The sequence below is a fragment of the Tamandua tetradactyla genome, chromosome 4, assembly GCF_023851605.1.
Source record: "Tamandua tetradactyla isolate mTamTet1 chromosome 4, mTamTet1.pri, whole genome shotgun sequence".
Classification (NCBI taxonomy): domain Eukaryota; kingdom Metazoa; phylum Chordata; class Mammalia; order Pilosa; family Myrmecophagidae; genus Tamandua; species Tamandua tetradactyla.
Window position 1 is genome coordinate 114,311,500 of NC_135330.1, and position 18,856 is coordinate 114,330,355.

Genomic DNA, 18,856 nt, shown 5'->3' on the forward strand with positions numbered 1-18,856 from the left:
TCACATAGATGCATGATCATTGTTTCTTAGTACATTTGCATCGGTTTAGAAGAACTAGCAACACAACAAAAAAAGATATAGAATGTTAATATAGAGAAAAAAAATAAAAGTAATAATAATAGTAAAAAAAAAACAAAAAAAACAACCAGACAAAAACAAACAAAAAACAAAACAACAACAACAAAAAAACCTATAGCTCAGATGCAGCTTCATTTAGTGTTTTAACATGATTACTTTACAATTAGGTATTATTGTGTTGTCCATTTTTGAGTTTTTGTATCTAGTCTTGTTGCACAGTCTGTGTCCCTTCAGCTCCAATTACCCATTATCTTACCCTGTTTCTAACTCCTGCTGGACTCTGTTAAGAATTTATTAACATTTTTGAGATTTTGCTACACGAGAAATATAGTCTTACTTTTGGTAAATGTTTCTCCTCTAAAATGCCTGTCATTAAAAAACGAACAAATGCAGCAACAACTTAAAGAAAAAAAGTTAAAAGCAACCAATAAAACTCGTACACTCACTCAGAATCAATTATCTTACTAAGGAGCCATAATCGTAGCTCTTAATGTGGAGCCCGGCACTAACCATGTGCCACTCCCCAGAAGGTGTAGGCAACAATGAAGCCTTCCCATCACGGCTTCTAAACCATATTGCTGCCATTATTCCACATGAAACATATTCTTATCTAATTTCCAAAGATCCAGATTGTACCTCTACGGACATGGTGGATTAAAAGAAACTTGCAATGCCATCGAGGTCTCTGGTTACCTCTAACCTGGAGGAAAAATGTCTTCGATGAAATATGAACTAAATTGATCTCCTACTGCTTTTTAGTTGTCCTTTGTTTACAATATGATTATGGAAATACATCCTTGAGCTGAGGTTGTGGAAGGCTGTCTCCTTTGGTGCCCTCATTGGTGCATGGAAACCACTGACAGGCGATTTTGTCTCCCAAAGGCAGTAGATATTCAATTAACGACATCCAAGTTGGTTCAATCTTATCTTTTGTGTTCCTAGTTCTTCTAGGGAGAACAAAACTCCACATTTCCCATCTTCTAGTCCTTAACAATATAGCAACCCATGAATTATTATATACTTTTGTTTTATTCTTCTAAAAGAATTTTTCAAGGAAAACCACATGTAGATTAGAGTATTTTATCCTAACGAGGTGAGAAATATCTGCCATATGGCTTAGATGAGAACAGCCATGGTCATTATTAACATTATGTATTTGTGAAATGCTGAATGTTCCTTTTTAAAGTAATAGAATATCCTTTTGTTTTTATCCCTTATGTTTTAGTAGCAGTACTATTCATGAAATACCATTCATCGTATACTTAGGTTGAATGGTATAACAAGTAATGTTATTACGTGACTACTGCTGCACAATTGTCATGAAGTAAAGAAGAGAATGGAATTTTACTATTTGAGGGTTTCATCAAAGTGGAGATGGTTGTAATTTCGATTTCTGAGGTGCGGTGAGGGAAATGGGAGAAGGGCAAGGTTTGGGTAGAGCAGAGAGTAGAAAGGGAAGAACAGGAGTGCCCATTATAAAATCTATTCAGCATTCAAAAGACTTGACTTGTAGATCAAAGCCATTTAAAATCATGTGAAGGCCTGAGTCTTAAATGTGTGACTCATCTGCTACAAGTATTAATAAGATGGATGCTAAGTTGATGCCTTATTAGAACAGAATCATTGAAAACATTGCCAATGACTTTTCTCTCTTTGGACATTTTAAGCAGAACTGGATAGAAATGGCGACCTGCCTCCTAGAAGATCCCATTGATCTGAGAGGTTCTGGGGCCAAAATCTGTTTTTCCAAATAAAGGGGCTGCATAAGAAGTCCCACCTTCAGTCAATTAACATGCATTCATTGGGAATAGATGTCAGCTACAGAATCATTATCATAAAAAAACATATCGAACACTTGCATACTGTGCTAAGTATTACAGACTTAATTTTAAAACATATACATAATAATCTGCAAGGTACCTTCTTTAATTTGACCTTAGTTATATAATAGGTGTTTTTTTTATTTTACTGACAATCATAAATAAAAGTTTCATGTGTATGAACACTTCAAAATGAAAGTTTGATCAATTACCAGCTAGTAGAAATAGTTAACAAAATTTAGACATATTAACTAAGTTGGTTACTTTTTAAAAGCAATCATACTACCTGAAATTCTTAATAGATTTTGTGTGAGCTCTGTGATTCGTTATGTCAAAGATCACTAAGTTTAATTTTAATAATGAGCTTATTTCCAACACCATAACTTCTGAACTTAATGCTCTCTAGAAACATCTTCGGAATAGTTTGGTAGGAAAGCTCACATGTTAAATTATGTTGATGATATTACTACATAATGTGGGATATAAGAAAATCTTCGGAAGTACTTGAGTTTCTACCATACGCTTGAAAGAATGAAGAAAATGTACTTTCTCAAGATGCTTCTCATGAAAGTACTTCTTTCAAAATCCTTGCTTTTATTTATCAAATAAATTTTGGTAATGATGACATTGAGGCAACAGAGTGAAACCATTTCATTTAAAATAAGTGTTGATAAAGTTATAATCTAAAACCATTTTTGTATGACTTAAAGAGTGTTAGAAACATTTCAAAACATAAAAGGCAAACCACTGAGTTGACACTGTCAGGTGGTCTCATTCCTGTCTAAAAATAAATGGGGCAAGAAAGCACCTGGACCATTTCTTCTTCCAGTTTTTGAAGGAAAGCTTTGTTGGCATCTTCGCAATTAACTTTACATTTAACTCAACGAAGAGGCTGTCAGTCATGTATTTAATCTTCTGAGTCTGAAAAGTATGTATATATTGCATGTAATAAAACAAATAATTTTGTAGGCCTTTTCCACCTAAATCTCATCTCATGTTTTCTCTGAAATACCAGCATTTCCTCTTTAATGATTCTAGTTTATTATTCATATAAAGTTTTTTTTGGAATGCCTTTCATATGCAAACAGTCCTGTTGTCCTTTACTTTCTGAGATCATACTAATGGGATTTTATTTTGCGCTTCTGACTCCAGATTAGTTTACAGCATGTTGAAGATTTTCTTTTCTTCTTCTTTTAAATAAAGTATTAAAATCAGAAAAGATTTTGGTCTTTAAGACAACTGATTTCCTTCCAAAGTGAAATTAACTGAAAATGTCAATTTAAATCTAACTTACTAAAACTATTTTATTAATTTTCTAATTAACAGAAAAGATAAGTGAGAGAAGAGGGGAAAAAAATGAACAAAGGAAAATTCCATAGTAAGTAATAACCTCAATAGCTGCTCCTTTTTTCCTTGAGCTTTGAGGCTTGAACTTTGAGACCTAAGTGTTTGTGCACCTAATCTTTGAATATAAAGGAATACTGGTTGTTTTGATTTGTTTGTATTTCTTGACCTGGTTTTAGTTCATTTACAGACAAAGACTTGTCTTAGAATTGTGATACAATTACCATGATAAATGTGATATAGCTCAGTATTCAAAAAGACAAACTGGTCTTTATGGCATGTTGGGAAGACTGAACTATTATTCTATAGGCTCTCACTCTCAATAAATGCTAATTGCTAAAATAGGAAAATACTAACCTTGTCCTATGCACAAAGCATTTCTCAGTTGTGTGTGATTAAGGCCATTCTTGAAGCATCTGGCTTCCATTTTGATCAGTAAAGGATCATGAAACTAACCGAAGCACTGGCCTTTCATTTATGTCCAACTCCTACGTGTTCAAGGAGTTCAAATCTAAAATATATATTCTTTGTTAGAATGGCTCTGAATAAGGAGAAAATGGTGCTAATATTCTTTAGAGATATCTAATTATGAAAATTGTAACATGAGTATACTGTAGAAATTTTAACTTGGGAGTTAGAATTGGCAGGAACCTGATTTAAAAATATGTGTTAGAGGCAGCTGCGAAGGAGTGGTTAGGCTGCTGGGATTTGCATCTTAGCCCCTCCATTTGATGTAAAGACCTCACCCTCCTTGCGTCTCCCTTTCCTCACCTGTAAGATAGGGTAGTCTTCCTACCTGGTGCAATTGTGAAGATTAAATGAGATACAACATTTAAAGCATTTACAGCAATGCATTGTATGCGGTAGGCTTTCGATAAATACTAGTTATCATCTGGGGAGATCATCAAGGGCTATTTGATTATGGACTTAAAATATTTCTAATTAATATACTTTCTTTTTCACTGACATTCTTCAGTGAAAGTTAGAAATGACTTTCTTAAGCTACGAGAAAATTCTCCAAATTTATATATTAATCAGTCAGAAAAGACTGCCTGTAGAAGAATATATAATGTTTACCTGGGCTCAAGCAGAGAAAAAGTTTTTAGTCTTTTCGTAGGGAAGAAGTGTTCTTTGCAATTCGTGTCACAGCATTATCTTCCTTGGTATTCAAAAGCATTAGAAGAACCCACATTAATTTCTCAAAGATTTTTGAGAAATACTAATCCATAGAGTTCAGAGTGCTTTTTCAGAATAATTCCTCAACACAGAAGCATAGAATCTGAAGTGAAGAGGACCTGAAACCATGATTTAGGCATGGACCTTGAACAAGTTATTTAATTTCTCTGTGATCATTTACTTCTAGAATGAGAATGACAATGCTTCCTCCCTCAGTGAGTGGAATTAAAGGAGTGAACACATACCAGTGTGCCTTGTAAACTATAAATCCAAATTTCTGTATTTTGTTTTATAAGCATTCTCTCCTTTGAGGATATAAAACCGTTTAAACAGAAATGTAGCTCCATTGAAAAATCTAACAAATGCTGCCAAAAATGAACTAGCTATAAGCTTACCTACACTCATTGACATATGAATGAAAAGTTTCAGAGTAAGTATAAGTAACACCTATGACTTCTGATCTCATTCTAACAATTTTTTGAGAGAACAAATTAATTTATAAACATGCTAGAATACCCTTTAAGTTTCCTCGAGTAAAAATGTGGGGTTTGTCACGTCTCTAAGACATGTTTAAAAACTTACCTTTTTTTTTTTTAATCAGATGGCACTTAATTGTTACAGAGAAGTTACACTGCTGATGAAGCACTGGTTCTGCAGAATGATAACTCAGTGGAAACATCAGTTGTTGCCACTCACTGCTGTTCTGAGGGTCGGTACTCCTTTATGGCTCTTCCTGGCACTGCTTTTGGAGAATTACTTAGTTTTAAATACTGACCCATATGGCAGGTCACAAACAGGTAAATTGTGCTACAATGTTCAGCAAATTTTCTATTTTATAGTAGAATAAATACTAAATATAGCCAAATATACAGTCTGATCTGCAATGTGGCAATACCTAGATTTAAATCAACACTGAAGTACAGTCTAATCCTTTCATCAGTAGAAAGGTAATTGAGAGCAACACCTTCACAATGTAAACACTGAAATTCAGTCCAAAAGGTAAATGATAATTCTAAATAGTGGGTTCAAAGGATTGAAAACTTCTTTACACACAGCAGTAGGCATTTAATACATTAAAAAAATTCAAACTTTTTCAACAAAGATGGTAACATGTTTTAGTAACATGTTAACAGAGGGCTGTGGGGGGGAGGGGGAGAGAGAGGGAGGGAGGGAGGGAGAGAGAGAGGGAGAGAGAGAGAGGGAGGGAGGGAGAGGGAGAGAGAGAGAGAGAGAGAGAGAGAGAGAGAGAGAGAGAGAGAGAGAGAGAGAGAGAGAGAGAGGGAGGGAGGGAGAGAGAGAGAGGGAGAGAGAGAGAGGGAGGGAGAGAGAGAGGGAGAGGGAGGGAGAGAGAGGGAGGGAGAGAGAGGGAGAGAGAGAGAGGGAGAGAGAGAGAGGGAGAGAGAGAGAGGGAGAGAGAGAGAGAGAGAGAGAAGACATGGATACACAAACTCTGGTTTCCTTAATTGGAGAGTGGCATTTTGTCTTAGTGGGACTTGATGCAGCCCAATCAGGGGTTTGAAAGTGATAAGGCAGACAAAAATTAAATACATTTCAAAAGACCATATTTTCTTAAGTCTTATGTTATCCTGGAAAAGTAAAGCAGTAACAACGACAATATACTTTGCTAATGGTTAGTACTGTTTTCTTTAGGGTTATCTCAACAAATCATTCATTCTACCATATTAGGGTAAGTACTTTAATACGGTTTGTGTTTTTGTGCTTCAATCCATATCCACACAATCACACAGGTATTCAGGGGACCCACAGAGTGCTGAGCGCTGTTTGGGGTAATTTAAAACTTTGACCTAAGGCAAGATTTTGAGAGATCAAGAGCATTTTCTTTCACACTGTAGTCCAAAGAAACGGAATTCTGCCTATCTACATTCCATTGCAGATTCAATCGGTTAGGATAGTTTTTATTTTCCATGCAAAAACTGTTGACAGTGGATGGCAGCCATTAACCAGGAGTATCACTTGCAACAAAAGCTATTGGGGGATTAAAAAAAGAGATCATTTTTTAAAAATACAAATGGCCATACTTATCTAAATACACAATCACTCGTGTATTAATCCAAGAGTGTATTATCATAAAACGAGAAATAAAATATGGTGTGCTCAATTGTATTTGATATTTATCACCTTACCACTTTCAATATATGTGAGTGCCTTACTTTGTACCTTGCAGAGAGCTCCATATTAGTAATCTAAAGTAAAAAAATAGAGTCCCGGGTGGGCCATGGTGACTCAGTGGCATTGTTCTCACCTGCCACGCTGGAGACCCGGGTTCAATTTCCGGTACCTGCCCATGCAAAAAACAAAAACAAAATAAAACAAAAAAATATATAGTCCTGCCTTTTCTGTTTAGTGGGAGACACCGCAGGTAAAGCAACAATACATCATAGCTTTGATATTGTATTTGATTTCTGATAGACACGGGATGTTAAGGGTGCATTTCTACTCAATAACTTAAGAGAATGGTGACAATTTTAGCTTTTTGAGGGAGGGAATGAGGGGGAAAGTTCAGAGAAACCTAAAGGTAACACGCTGAGTTTTCAACTACAAGTTTATAAAAAATCTGAAAAAGATGACAATGTTAACATTTTAATAATCTCCTGAAATAAGAAGGTGGACCTCATGAGTATGTAAGGTTTCCTGAATGAGAGATCTAACCATAAATGTTTGGTCCCCCAACAACTTAAATTAAACAAATTCATCTATTGAATTTTCTTGGTCATGTTGTTGTTAAATTCCTGAGCTACAGGTAGTAAAAATAATAATAATAAAAATAAAATGCCCAGAGCGAGAATGTTTTGACATGCACTGCCGGGCAAACTACTTCTAGTAAATTGAGTCCAATCAAACCTGACATTGCTTCTGAACTACATTTAGACTCATGAAATGCTGACTCTTTTCTTTAAACGGGAGTTTCAGACGGCTTTTTCTTTTTTTCCCCTATAAGGCATTCTTCACTTATCGTTCCACGTGTTTCAACCATGTCTAGGCCACCCTGTCTTGTAAGACAACCTGGACAATGAAATGGAAAAGGCACAAGGGTTGAATAAGCGCCACCTGTTGAGGTCGGCGAGTTCACTGGGCTGGGTGCTGCTTTCCTCGAGGTAAGGATCGATCGCAACCACTCCTCTCCAAGGAGCGCCTACCCCCGGTCCTTGGGCAGTTAACTGCAAACCTCTGCAACCTCTGCCCCGCAGCTCGCCCCAGCCCGTCGGGGAGCGATGGGACCGCACGGTAGCTACAACGACATGCCACAAAGGGCGACACCCACCGCGGGGAGCCACTGGCCTCCCCGGGCCCCCGAAGCCACGGCCCCAGGCAACTCCGAGGGGCGAAGGCGGCGCGGGCCGGGGGCTGAGCCCAGGTGCGGCGAGGGGGAGGAGGACTCTGCCGCGAGCCGAGGAAGAAAGCCTGACTCATGTCGTGGCGGCAGCGGGCTCCAGGGAGCTGGAACTCGTGATGCTGTTGCTGCGGAGAAAAGCTTCATTACCCATTCCGCAGGCGGGGGACGCCACCCGCGGCACGCACGCACGCCCGGGACCCGGACCACAGCAGCCTCCGCGGGCCGAGCGCATGGTCCTGCCTTCCTCCCGGGTCCTCGAAGCGCCCCCTCCCCGGCTGCGTGCCCGAGCGCGCGCGCTGGCCGCGTGTGAGAAAAGAACAGACACACCTAACCAGCGCGGGCGCGCGCGCGCGCTCAGCTGCGGCCCCCGAGCTCCCCAGCCTTGCCCCACCCCCACACCGCCCGACCCGGATTCGCTCGCTCTGCGGAGATGCTCCCCAACCCCCCACCCCCACGACGACGGCGCCTCCGCCAGCCTTCGGCAATCTCCGCGGAAAGACCGAGCGACCGGCAAGGCCCGAAGACCTGCCGCCTCCTACCCCGCCAGACCAGGCTTTATGTCTACGGCGCCGGGGCGCATGCGCAGACGCCATCTTCCCTCCTTCTCCGCTCTTCGCCCCCTCCCCTTCCCCCGCCACCGCCTCCTTCTCTAGCCGGCGGTCGCCCCTCCTCCTCCTCCTCCTGCGCTCGGGCGCTGGTCCCTCCTCTCCCTATGCCGCGAGAGACCCGGGGAGCCGAAGAGCACTAGTAACAACCCCCTCAGTCCCCCGCCCGACCCCCTCCCTCAGCACCCACCCACTCACCCGCCCCGTTGGCCAACACCGAGCGGCCCCACCTCTCGTTCCTTTGAGCGGCGTCGGCTGCAGTCGCTGCACCAGCCCGTCTGGCCACCGAAGCTGCCGAGAAAGGAGTCGCCGCCGTCGCCCGGGGCTCTCCCGCCCCGGTCCGGCAGTAGCCGGGTGAGGACAAGCCGGCTGCGGAGGAAGAGGACGAGAGCGGCTCGCACCCCTCGGCGCTAGCCTACGGCCCGCCGCCCCCTGGGGAGGCTCGGGCGCCGGCCCCTTCCTCCCCGAGGACGCGTGCCGAGCTGAGGCGCCTGCCCCGAGGGAGGAAAATGCTCGGGCTCCATGGCTGCCAGTGATGGAGCGCTCCTTTGGCTCCGGCTCGCACCGCCGCCGTCGCGCCCCGGCCGCGCTCCGCGAGGACCCGGCGCCTCTGCGCGCCCGCCCGCTCCTCGTTGCCGGGCTCACCGTACCGGGCGCCCCGCCGCCGCCGCCGCCGCTCAGCTCGCAGCCTCGCCGCCTCGGCCCCAGCCGCGGCCAGCGTTTCCCCTCGGAGCAGCCGCCGCGAGCCCAGGGGGTTTGAAAGGGTCCGCGGGGCGTGGGGGGAGGGCGGAGCGGGCGCGACGGGACTGGGAGGGGAGGTTTGAGCGCCCCTGAGCTCGGGGCTCGTCCGCGACGGCGGCGCCGACGAGAGGCGGGCGGGACTCGCTCCGCGCCGTCTTCGTGCAGCGCGGCCGGGAGGGCTTTGCAGCCGCCGCTGGCGCCGCGGCGGGAGGAGCGGGTGGAGGTGGCTTCCGAGTTGGCGACTTGGCCGCGGAAGGTGGGCATCCCTCGGTCTCCTCTCACCCCCAGCCCCGCTCCCCTCCCCCGCTCGCTCGCTCGCTCCCTCCCTCCTGCCCCGCACCCCACGTGAAGGGGAATATAAAGGGGGGGTGGGTGGGGTGTGAGACTAGAGGGGAAAGCGAAGGGCGAAGGACTGAGGGGTCCCCCCTTCGGGTCCCCGGCAGCCTTGTTCACCCTCGTTCGTCCTCCCTTCCCGAAGCTCGCCCCCGGAGGCAGAAGCGACCGGCGCCTGTGCCTTCGGCTGAGGAGGAGGAGGAGGAGGAGGAATCGAGCCAGGCGGAGCGTGGGGTCCGGTTTTCCTCTCCGGCGTCTTGAATACAAAGATTACGGTGCAGACGGAAATTGCACTTGCCTCCTCCGCCCCCCAGTACCCAACACAATGCACCAGCCGCCGGAGGCCGCCGCCGACGTGAGCGCTAGGAAGATGGCGCACCCGGCAATGTTCCCGAGAAGGGGTAGCGGCAGCGGCAGCGCCTCTGCGCTTAGCGCAGCAGGTACCGGCGTCGGGAGTCATGCCACATCTGCCGAGGATCTGCCGCCCCCGTCGCTGCTCCAGCCGCCGCCCCCTGCAGCCTCTTCGTCGGGACCACAGCCTCCGCCCCCACAAAGCCTGAACCTGCTTTCGCAGGCTCAGCTGCAGGCACAGCCTCTTGCGCCAGGCGGAACTCAGATGAAGAAGAAAAGTGGCTTCCAGATAACAAGCGTTACTCCAGCTCAGATCTCCGCCAGCATCAGCTCGAACAACAGTATAGCAGAGGACACAGAGAGCTATGACGACCTGGATGAATCTCACACGGAGGATCTGTCTTCCTCCGAGATCCTTGACGTGTCACTCTCCAGGGCTACTGATTTAGGGGAACCAGAACGCAGCTCTTCGGAGGAGACTCTGAATAACTTCCAGGAAGCCGAGACACCTGGGGCCGTCTCTCCCAACCAGCCCCACCTTCCTCAGACTCATCTGCCTCACCTTCCACCGCAGAATGTTGTGATCAATGGCAGCGCCCACCCCCACCACCTCCATCACCACCACCACGGTCATGGGCACCACCTCCACCACGGGCACCACCATCCCGCACACGCCGGGGTGGCCGGTGCACCCATCCCTGGAGGACCCCCCACCAGCCCAATAGCCAGAAAACTCTCTACAACTGGAAGCTCGGACAGTGTTGTACCAGCTGCACCAACTTGTGCTGTATCATCAAGTGGGTCACCTGCATCTGTAATGACTAATGTCTGCACTTCGAGTACTCCTGGCGGTCTAGGTATACATTCTGTTCCTGGCACTAACACAGTGAATAATGTAAACCTTCCTGCTGTGGGTGGTTTTAATCCTAACGTGGCCAGCAGCATGCTTGGGAATGCTAATGTAAGTACGAGTAATATTCCCAGTGCTGCTAGTGTGAGCGGTGGGCCCGGAGCTGGCATTAATGTGAATATCTTGAGTGGCATGGGCAATGGAACTGTCTCTGCCTCCGTTGTGGGTAATATCCCTAACGTGGCCGCTGGGATGGCTGTGGGACCCATTTCCAGTCAGCAGCCACAACCGATGGTCAACACATCCAGGTTCCGGGTCGTTAAGTTAGATACCAGTTCTGAGCCCTTTAAGAAAGGCAGGTGGACTTGCACTGAGTTCTACGAAAAAGAAAACACTGTACCTGCCACCGAAGGTGTGGTGGTAAATAAAGCAGTGGAGACGGTAAAACAGAACCCAGCAGAGGTGACTTCTGAGAGGGAGAGCACCAGTGGGAGTTCCGTGAGCAGTAGTGTCAGCACACTGAGTCACTACACGGAGAGTGTGGGAAGTGGAGAGATGGGAGCCCCTGCCGTGGTGGTGCAGCAGCCACCACCACCACCAGCTCCTCAAGGTGTGGCCCCTCAACAGATGGATTTCAGTAGCACTGGTCCACAGAGTATCTCAGCAGCAAGTATACCACAGAGTGTTTCTCAGTCACAGATCTCCCAAGTACAATTACAGTCTCAAGAATTGAGCTATCCGCAAAAGCCAGGTCTTCAACCAGTACCTCTGCAAGCCACTATCAGTGCTGCACCTGGTATCCAGCCATCGCCTGTTAACGTTGTTGGTGTAACTTCAGCTTTAGCTCAGCAGCCTTCCATTTCCACTTTGGCTCAACCCCAACTGCCATATTCTCAAATGGCTCCTCCAGTGCAAACTCCCCTTCCAGGGCCACCACCCCAGCAGTTACAGTACGGACAACAGCAACCAGCTGTTCCTACACAGATGGCCCCAGGCCATGGTAAATCAGTGACTCAAAATCCCACTCCAGAGTATGTACAACAGCAGCCTATTCTTCAGGCGGCAGTATCCTCTGGACAGCCCAGTTCTGCAGGGGTGGGAGCAGGAGCAGTGATCCCTGTGGCTCAGCCCCAGGGTGTTCAGCTGTCAGTGCAGCCCCCAGCAGTCCAAGCACAACCTGCAGGGGCATCTGGCCAGCCCATGGGCCAGGCTCCAACAGCAGTGTCTGCTGTACCGACTAGCAGTCAGATGGTAAACATTGGTCAACAAGCAAACATACCTATTGCAGGGCAGCAGCCCTCCACCCCCGTCACACCTTCAGTTATTCAGCAAGGTGCTCCTCCAACTTCACAAGTAGTTCCACCTGCTCAAACTGGGATTATTCTTCAGGGAATTCAAACTAGTACTTCAAGCCTTCCTCAACAATTGGTCGTTGCACCCCAGAGTACTTTGTTAACTGTGCCTCCCCAGCCACAAGGAGTAGAATCAGTAGCTCAAGGAGTTGTTTCGCAGCAGTTGCCCACAATTAGTCCTTTGCCCTCAGCTAGTAGTATTTCTGTTACAAATCAGGTTAGTTCATCTGTTCCTTCTGGAATGCCCTCTGCCCCGACAAACTTGGTTCCACCACAGAATATAGCACAAGCCCCCGCCACCCAAAATGGTAATTTGGTTCAAAGTGTTAGTCAGCCTCCCTTGACAGCGACTAATGTAAATTTGCCTTTGGCACAGCAGATCCCAGTAAGTTCTCAGTTCTCTGCACAATCATTAGCTCAGGCAATTGGAAGCCAAATCGAAGATGCCAGGCGCCCAGTGGAACCCTCCTTAGTTGGCTTACCTCAGACTATCAGTGGTGACAGTGGGGGAATGTCAGCAGTTTCAGATGGGAGTAGCAGCAGCCTAGCAGCCTCTGCTTCTCTTTTCCCGTTGAAGGTGCTACCGCTGACGACACCCCTGGTGGATGGCGAGGATGAGAGGTAAGATCATGCTCTGTTTCTGCAGACATTCGACAAATCCAGTCACTCTGTTTAGTAGCTGTGTATATGCATAAAGATAGTCTGAAGCGCTTTATGTTTTCATTTTTGTTTGCGAAAATGCATTTTCATGGTAAGTGTTTTCTTAGAGCAAGCGTGTCATGGAATGGTTTCAGAATGGGTAGGAAATGGCATAAATTTCACATGTAAACAATATTTGTCAGAATAGTTTTTGTTCATATTAAAAGTATGTGCCAGGGCCCCAAGTGGCTTTTCTTATTTGTAAGATGCTTTTTAGAAAGATTAGCAATTAACAAAAGCTTAATTTTGGTAATCCCCAACAATGGTTAATCCATTTTTTTGTTACTGAAGTCCTTATGATCATCTCTAGAGGGTTTGTGGTTCCACGTTTGTTTCTCCTTTACTACTAATCCTTTTTCCATTCTACTGTGTTTGATCGTAGTCTGTGATGGCTAATGCTGTCTGCTTTTTCTAGCCAGATACTATCGCAAAGTATGTGATAGGAAAACCCTCATACTGTAATTGACCAACTTTTGTGTACTTATTCAATGGTCATTTTATATGAGCAGTAAAGGAATAGGAATCTTAAATATTTTGCAAGGGAGAAAGGCTTGCACTGTCCAGACAACCAGTTTATCTGAATATTTTTCTTGTGCCTGATAGACGAAGGTGGTAGCCATTTTAAAGAGTAAGGAAAGAAGGTCTTGGAGGGTTGGGCTTACAGAGGCGTGAGAATAAGACCTTATTCCCCTGCTCTTCTGGTCCACCTGTTCCCTTCTTGCCTTACCAAACAAACAAAAAAACCCAAACAAAAACTATAAAGCCTAAAATCTGTTCTTAAGCCACTGTGTTCTCAGATTGGAAATAATGTGCTAATAATGTTTATAGAATCAATTGTCTTTGAAGCTGACTGGCTTGAAAAGTTGTGGAGTCTCTCATGATTCTACATTACTTTTAAACTAAACTGGTTGTGAAAGGAATATCCTTTTTACAAATTTACCAGTCTGTGACGGACTGATCAAAATAATATCATAGGAGTGATGTCAGATGCTACTCATTTTCACTGTGGAATTTTGAATAAACTTTGCAAGATATTTACTATTAGAGATTTTTGTGATTGAACTTTAATAAAAACAATTGAAGTATCTGTATTTTACATATATGTTTGTGGCTCTCACTGAGGAAGAATTTAGCCTATTTCAAAAATAATTGCAAGTTTGAGAAAAAGAACACAAAGGCCATGTGTTTCACTGAGGTTTTCATGATACTTTTAGTTGCTTAAGATACATAAGGCAAAGACCTGGTTAATTGAAACACTTTAAAATTTTACCTTTCAATATTTTTCTAATGGTCATTTAATTAAAATCTTGTTTACCTCATCAGATATTTTAGTATCATGCATGTGAAACTGTACTTTAATTGGTATACTTCTATGAAGTAATGTCCTTACTGTCCCATTCTAATTATTGGTAAAGTTTTATTTTTATCATTAAATACTGGTATTTGCCAGTAATTTTAATTTAGAGAAAATATATTCCAGATATCAGTGTTTTAAAAATCTAAAATGTTTTATCCAAGTGAAGTCCCTATAAAAACAGGTAGATTATGTGGATGCTACTTTTAGAGTAGGGCTGAAATACGCAAATGAAAATCCACATTTTGCACAGCCAAACCTGCCAAGGTTTCGTTAATTACCATTTGTGGTCTCCTGGCATGACTTTTATTTTTTTTCCCTTCCTGGTAGTGTGGTAGGGCATGATAGGGCTTTCTACAGCTTGCTATTCCAGACATTTAAAGCTAGATGTTATGACTTACAACTAGGTTTTAACTGTAGGAATAGACCCACAGATTTCACAGATTAAGATATTAGTACAAAATTAATTTTTTAGATAGTAATTGAGATAAGGATTAATTAGGGGCAAACTATGTGTGAAGGTTAGGAATTCTAGGAAGGGACATGAAGAGATCCTGAGAAATGTGATGAGAAATGCTGGTTTAAAGTAACCTGAGTGTTTTCAGACTGTACCTGCTTTGAATTTACTTATGTTTGTTAGTTAACATCAAAGTTAGTCACCACAACTGGAAAATTTTTTTTCCAGAGGTATCCTCAAGTCCCAAAAGTTAAACATTTTCACCCCTGAAATAGCTTAAAAGGTCAGAAAGGATTATACACATATATTATTGTGTTTTACTGCAGATTATTTCTTCTGTCATTAAAGATGGAAAAAGAAATGTTTGTTTCAGTTAAATTTGTTCTTGGAAGGGAATTTGAAGATAACTTCAAAGAGGAAAAAGGATATTAAATTATTAAAGAAAATTCTTTTCGTCTTTCTCCCCATATGAGCTGCTTTGTCACTTATATCATCTGGAACTTGGCCACCATTAGTCTCTTGTGGGAGAAAGGAGAAGGGGTGCATTCAATTTTGATATCATGACTTAGGAAGTAGGTTTACAATATAACTTTCTGGTGGTAGTACAAACAAGGGTTGATTATTATTTAATCATCTTTTGAAATAATACCTTAAACTTTTAGATTGAAAAATGTGCATTAGACATGTGGAAAATGCTTTCAGTTGCCACAGAGACCATAAAGATTAGAAAATGAATCAAAGCATTAAGATTATATATTATCTTTTATTTTTAAAAAGTCACTCAGTAAAAAGGTTTTATTTTAGCCTTTTTAACATGAACTTAACTTTATAACAAGGGAGAAAGATGTTTCTTCCTCACCAAGATGTGATAATTCACACCAAGATGTGAAATTTTCTGTTTTGTAATTGTTAGTATCATTTCTTTTGTTAAATTGGTCAGGCTTCTATTCATCCTTCAAGACTCAGCACAGATATTCCTTCAAGCATTCTCTTTCCCCAGGGAATGTTGTTTCCTTAGCTCTTTCTAACATTCCTGTATTTAAGCACTGTACATGTTAAACTATAATTTATCTTTTTACCCATCTTCCCCACAAGACTGAGTTCCTCAAGGACAGGGACTAAATATTTTTTGAACGAATTAACAAGCAGACCTTTCTCTGCTGCTTGAATTGCAGTGTGTTTTTCTATTCATGTTTTAAAATTTATATTGCCCTTCATCTTAATCACAACTGTTTAGAGATGTTGGAGCATCTCATTTATGCAAGGATTTGAAAAGAAGTGAATACAAAGACTTGCTTTTTTGTACCTCTCTTTGTTGTTCCTTGAGGTGAATTGATGTGGCTGTCCTTTAAACACAGTCCCTGTGGGTATTTAGTAAATTCTCAGATATTTGTTAGAGGAAAATGAGAGTTTTCTTATCTATAAAATGGGAATAGTATTCTTTGTACCTGCCACTGAGGTTGGTTGTATCAGATAAAGTATTAATTGTGACTCTAAATAAAGTTTTATTTTTTCTTTAAGTTGTAAGTGCAGAGTTTAGAGTCATAATTTGAGGCTATTTTTTTTTTTTAAAACCTCTTATCCCTTTTACCGTTCCCAGAAGCAATCACACTTTCACCTGTTTTAGATGCTCATTGTAATTATTTACCTCCTATTCTCTAAATGACATCCTCATATTGCTACAAGATGTGCAAGATAGCCTGGACTCTGGAAGTAGACTACCTAGGTTTGATCCTTCCTCTGTCATTTACTAGTTTTATTTAACACTGGATCGCTTAACCTCTCTATTCCTCAATTTATTTGTAAAAGCAGGGATGATAATACCTAGTTCATAGGGCTGTTACAAGAATTAGATGAGTTTGGAAAGCCCTTAGGACGTGTCTGATCTCATATGCCTTATATAAGTGTTGATTAAAGAAAATACTTCTTGCTTTCATTTTTGGTTTTAAATTTAACTTTTTTTGTCACCATCTACCCACCTGGTCCCTCTCCCCAACAGTTTTATCGAAATTATGATTACATCACTATTGATGGTTCAGTATTGTAAAATATGACTACTTTTCCTTCCCTGAGCAATGTCCTGTGGCCACCTCCCTTCTCACACCTCATCCCCAGCTATCTAGTATGTAAACTTGTTAGTGGTTTGCCCCCCCCACCCCGTTTTCATCTATCAACAACATTCTGTTTCTTGCAAGTTGTCTTTTCCCCTTTTTTGTATATTTTGAGCTTTTCCTTTCATGATATAGCCTTTCCTCAGATGTTTAGTAATTCTTGATTGTCTGCTTGTATTTACAAAGTAGGGGGGCTAAAGATTTGATGTGAAATTTGCAGTTTGGCTTGTCACTGCTAGCGTGATCTGGCTGGAGTCCGTTGTCTTGCTTGTTCATTTTTCCTTGCTTTATTTTCCCTATAATTTATCACTAACTCAACTTTTCACCCTTGTCTCTTGAAAGATGTTCTTACTTATCATATATTGTTACCGGTTTTATCTTATGAGGATGTTTCTCTTATAGCCTCTGACCTCCATTCTGAACTGGTTGCTCAGGAAACTTAGAACATAGCTATTTTCCTTCACTGGATTCCCTTCACTTAATCCTGTGGTGTATCTCCGTTTTTCCTTTGACCCACTTTGTCTTCATTTCTGTTTTCCTTGATGTTAATTTAAAATGACTGTGGTTTACCCTGGTACTTGTTTGAATCTTTGGTTGAGGAAAGAATACCAAGTGGGAAATGCATTGTCTTAAAGTTTTGCTCCATTACTTTCTAACTTCCATATTGCTTTTGAGAAGTCTGAAGCCTTCTGGCTTCTGATGTATTGTGTGCTGTGTGTGTGTTCTTTTTCATTTCTTTCCCTTTCCTTGTCTTTCCCACCCTTTCTTAAATTTCTAATAGCCTTTAAATTTTTAACTGTGTTTCCATTGTTCTAAAATTTTACAAAAATAGCCCCTGCTGTGCCTCTGTCTTCATCCAAGGTGCTGAGTTCTTGGTGTGTGCTCTTTTCAGTCTAGAAACATCTTTTAATTCTGGGATTTTCTTCTTGAATGAGGTTGTTGATTCTTTTCTCTTTTTCTTAAACTCCTCTTATTTGGAAAGACTTTCTGGCTGTACTCTGATTTCACTTAAATCTTCTTTCCTCTTTTCCATCTCTACTTTTTTTGAGTTTTTATTTCTGTTATGTATTCTTATCATGAAATTAATTTCTAAGAGCCCTTTGTTGTTTGCTCCTTTTAAGTACTATGCTATTCTAATTTCATGACAGTACTTTCTCTTAACTATCTGAATAATATAAATGTTAGTTTTTTTGTTTTTTTTTTTTTTTAAGTTTTCTTCTCGTGTGTAGTCTGTTTTCCTCCAGGTTTCCTTTTCTTTTTGTTTGCTTTGGTCTTTCTTTTTCATCTTACAAACTCTCCTTACATGTGTGGTAATCATATGTAAGAATAGAGCACTAAAGTGTAGATTAGAAATTCTCAGAGAGGCTTGTCATTGTCAACTGTTGGCTTCACTGTCTGGTGACCTGAGTGGGCTTCTTGGTGGGGGGACTCTGTGGTCAGTATCTTGGTATCTTTCTTCCAGGCTGGCTATATTCCCCAGAGAAGGCTACACTGATTTCTTGCCTAGAGAGTGAAGGCCTGTCTGAAAGCCTTCTGGAGGGCAGGTGGGGTAAGAGGTCTTGGGAAGTTTGGACATCCCCGTGTGCATTTCTTCACAAGATTTCCACCCCCTGCCGCTTTTTCATTATTTTATCCTTTCTTCTGCGTGACAGATTACCTCAGTCCAGTCTTGAGATCTTACATTTTATCTTCTTCAAACAATATAACTAGTTTTTATCTTGTGTTGGGGGGGGGGACGAGGAGGAGAGGTTAGTTGAGATATGTGGGGCTGGTTGACTTTTAAACAATTTTCCTTATTTAGCATCCCTTCCCCATCCTACATCCCACTTCAGATGTATGCAGTACTGCCAATTCTTGAGTCTTTTGGGAATTTTGCAGTTTAAATTGGGTTTGTTCTTGGCTTTCTCTACTGTTTGCTAAAGATTTGATTTTCCTTGTTTGCTAAGTCATTTGTCACTCAACCATCTGCTTCCCAGCTTTTAAGTTTTTGTTGCTATTGTCTTTTCACCCTTTCTTTCCAATTTTGTGGGCTTATATTTTTATATTTAAAAAAACTCCTATTCTGTCATTTTAGTGAGGTTTTAGGGAAAGATGTGTTTACTTTCTTTACACATTTATCTCCACTATAGAATCTGCACTATTAAGTGTAAAAACTGATGCTAATTTTAAAAAAGCCATTGCTGTGCGATATCGTCTATAATGACATAAATTTAAAGAGTGGAGTTGTTTG

General features: G+C 42.5%; 1 protein-coding gene and 1 long non-coding RNA gene across 25 annotated transcripts in view; one reads left to right on the plus strand and one right to left on the minus strand.

The window, feature by feature from the left end:
* Window positions 1-161: 161 nt before the first annotated feature.
* Window positions 162-8,944, minus strand: LOC143681346 (uncharacterized). 6 transcript variants are annotated; one of them, XR_013174541.1, is made up of 6 exons: window positions 8,609-8,944; window positions 6,682-6,717; window positions 5,001-5,157; window positions 4,320-4,401; window positions 3,600-3,753; window positions 162-2,819 (listed from the first exon to the last, which is right to left on the minus strand). It is a non-coding gene; the product is annotated as an uncharacterized LOC143681346 (long non-coding RNA). The 6 variants fall into 6 exon arrangements; XR_013174540.1 differs by lacking the exon at window positions 4,320-4,401 and having other exon boundaries at window positions 164-2,819; window positions 5,001-5,160; window positions 8,609-8,929; XR_013174539.1 differs by lacking the exon at window positions 4,320-4,401 and having other exon boundaries at window positions 164-2,819; window positions 8,609-8,928.
* The window catches only part of TSC22D1 (TSC22 domain family member 1), a 129,984-nt gene continuing 119,807 nt past the window's right edge, over window positions 8,680-18,856 (plus strand). For 8 of the 19 annotated variants that reach the window (XR_013174532.1, XR_013174533.1, XM_077158291.1 and 5 more), the window contains exon 1: window positions 9,399-12,626. Coding sequence is in view for 11 of the 19 variants with exons in the window: in XM_077158291.1 (XP_077014406.1) it covers window positions 9,778-12,626 (2,849 nt within the window). In the remaining 8 variants the exon portion in view is untranslated. Of the gene's footprint in view, window positions 8,733-9,062; window positions 9,143-9,396; window positions 12,627-18,856 lie in introns of those variants that run through there. The other 11 variants (XR_013174536.1, XR_013174537.1, XR_013174535.1 and 8 more) reach the window with 6 other exon arrangements.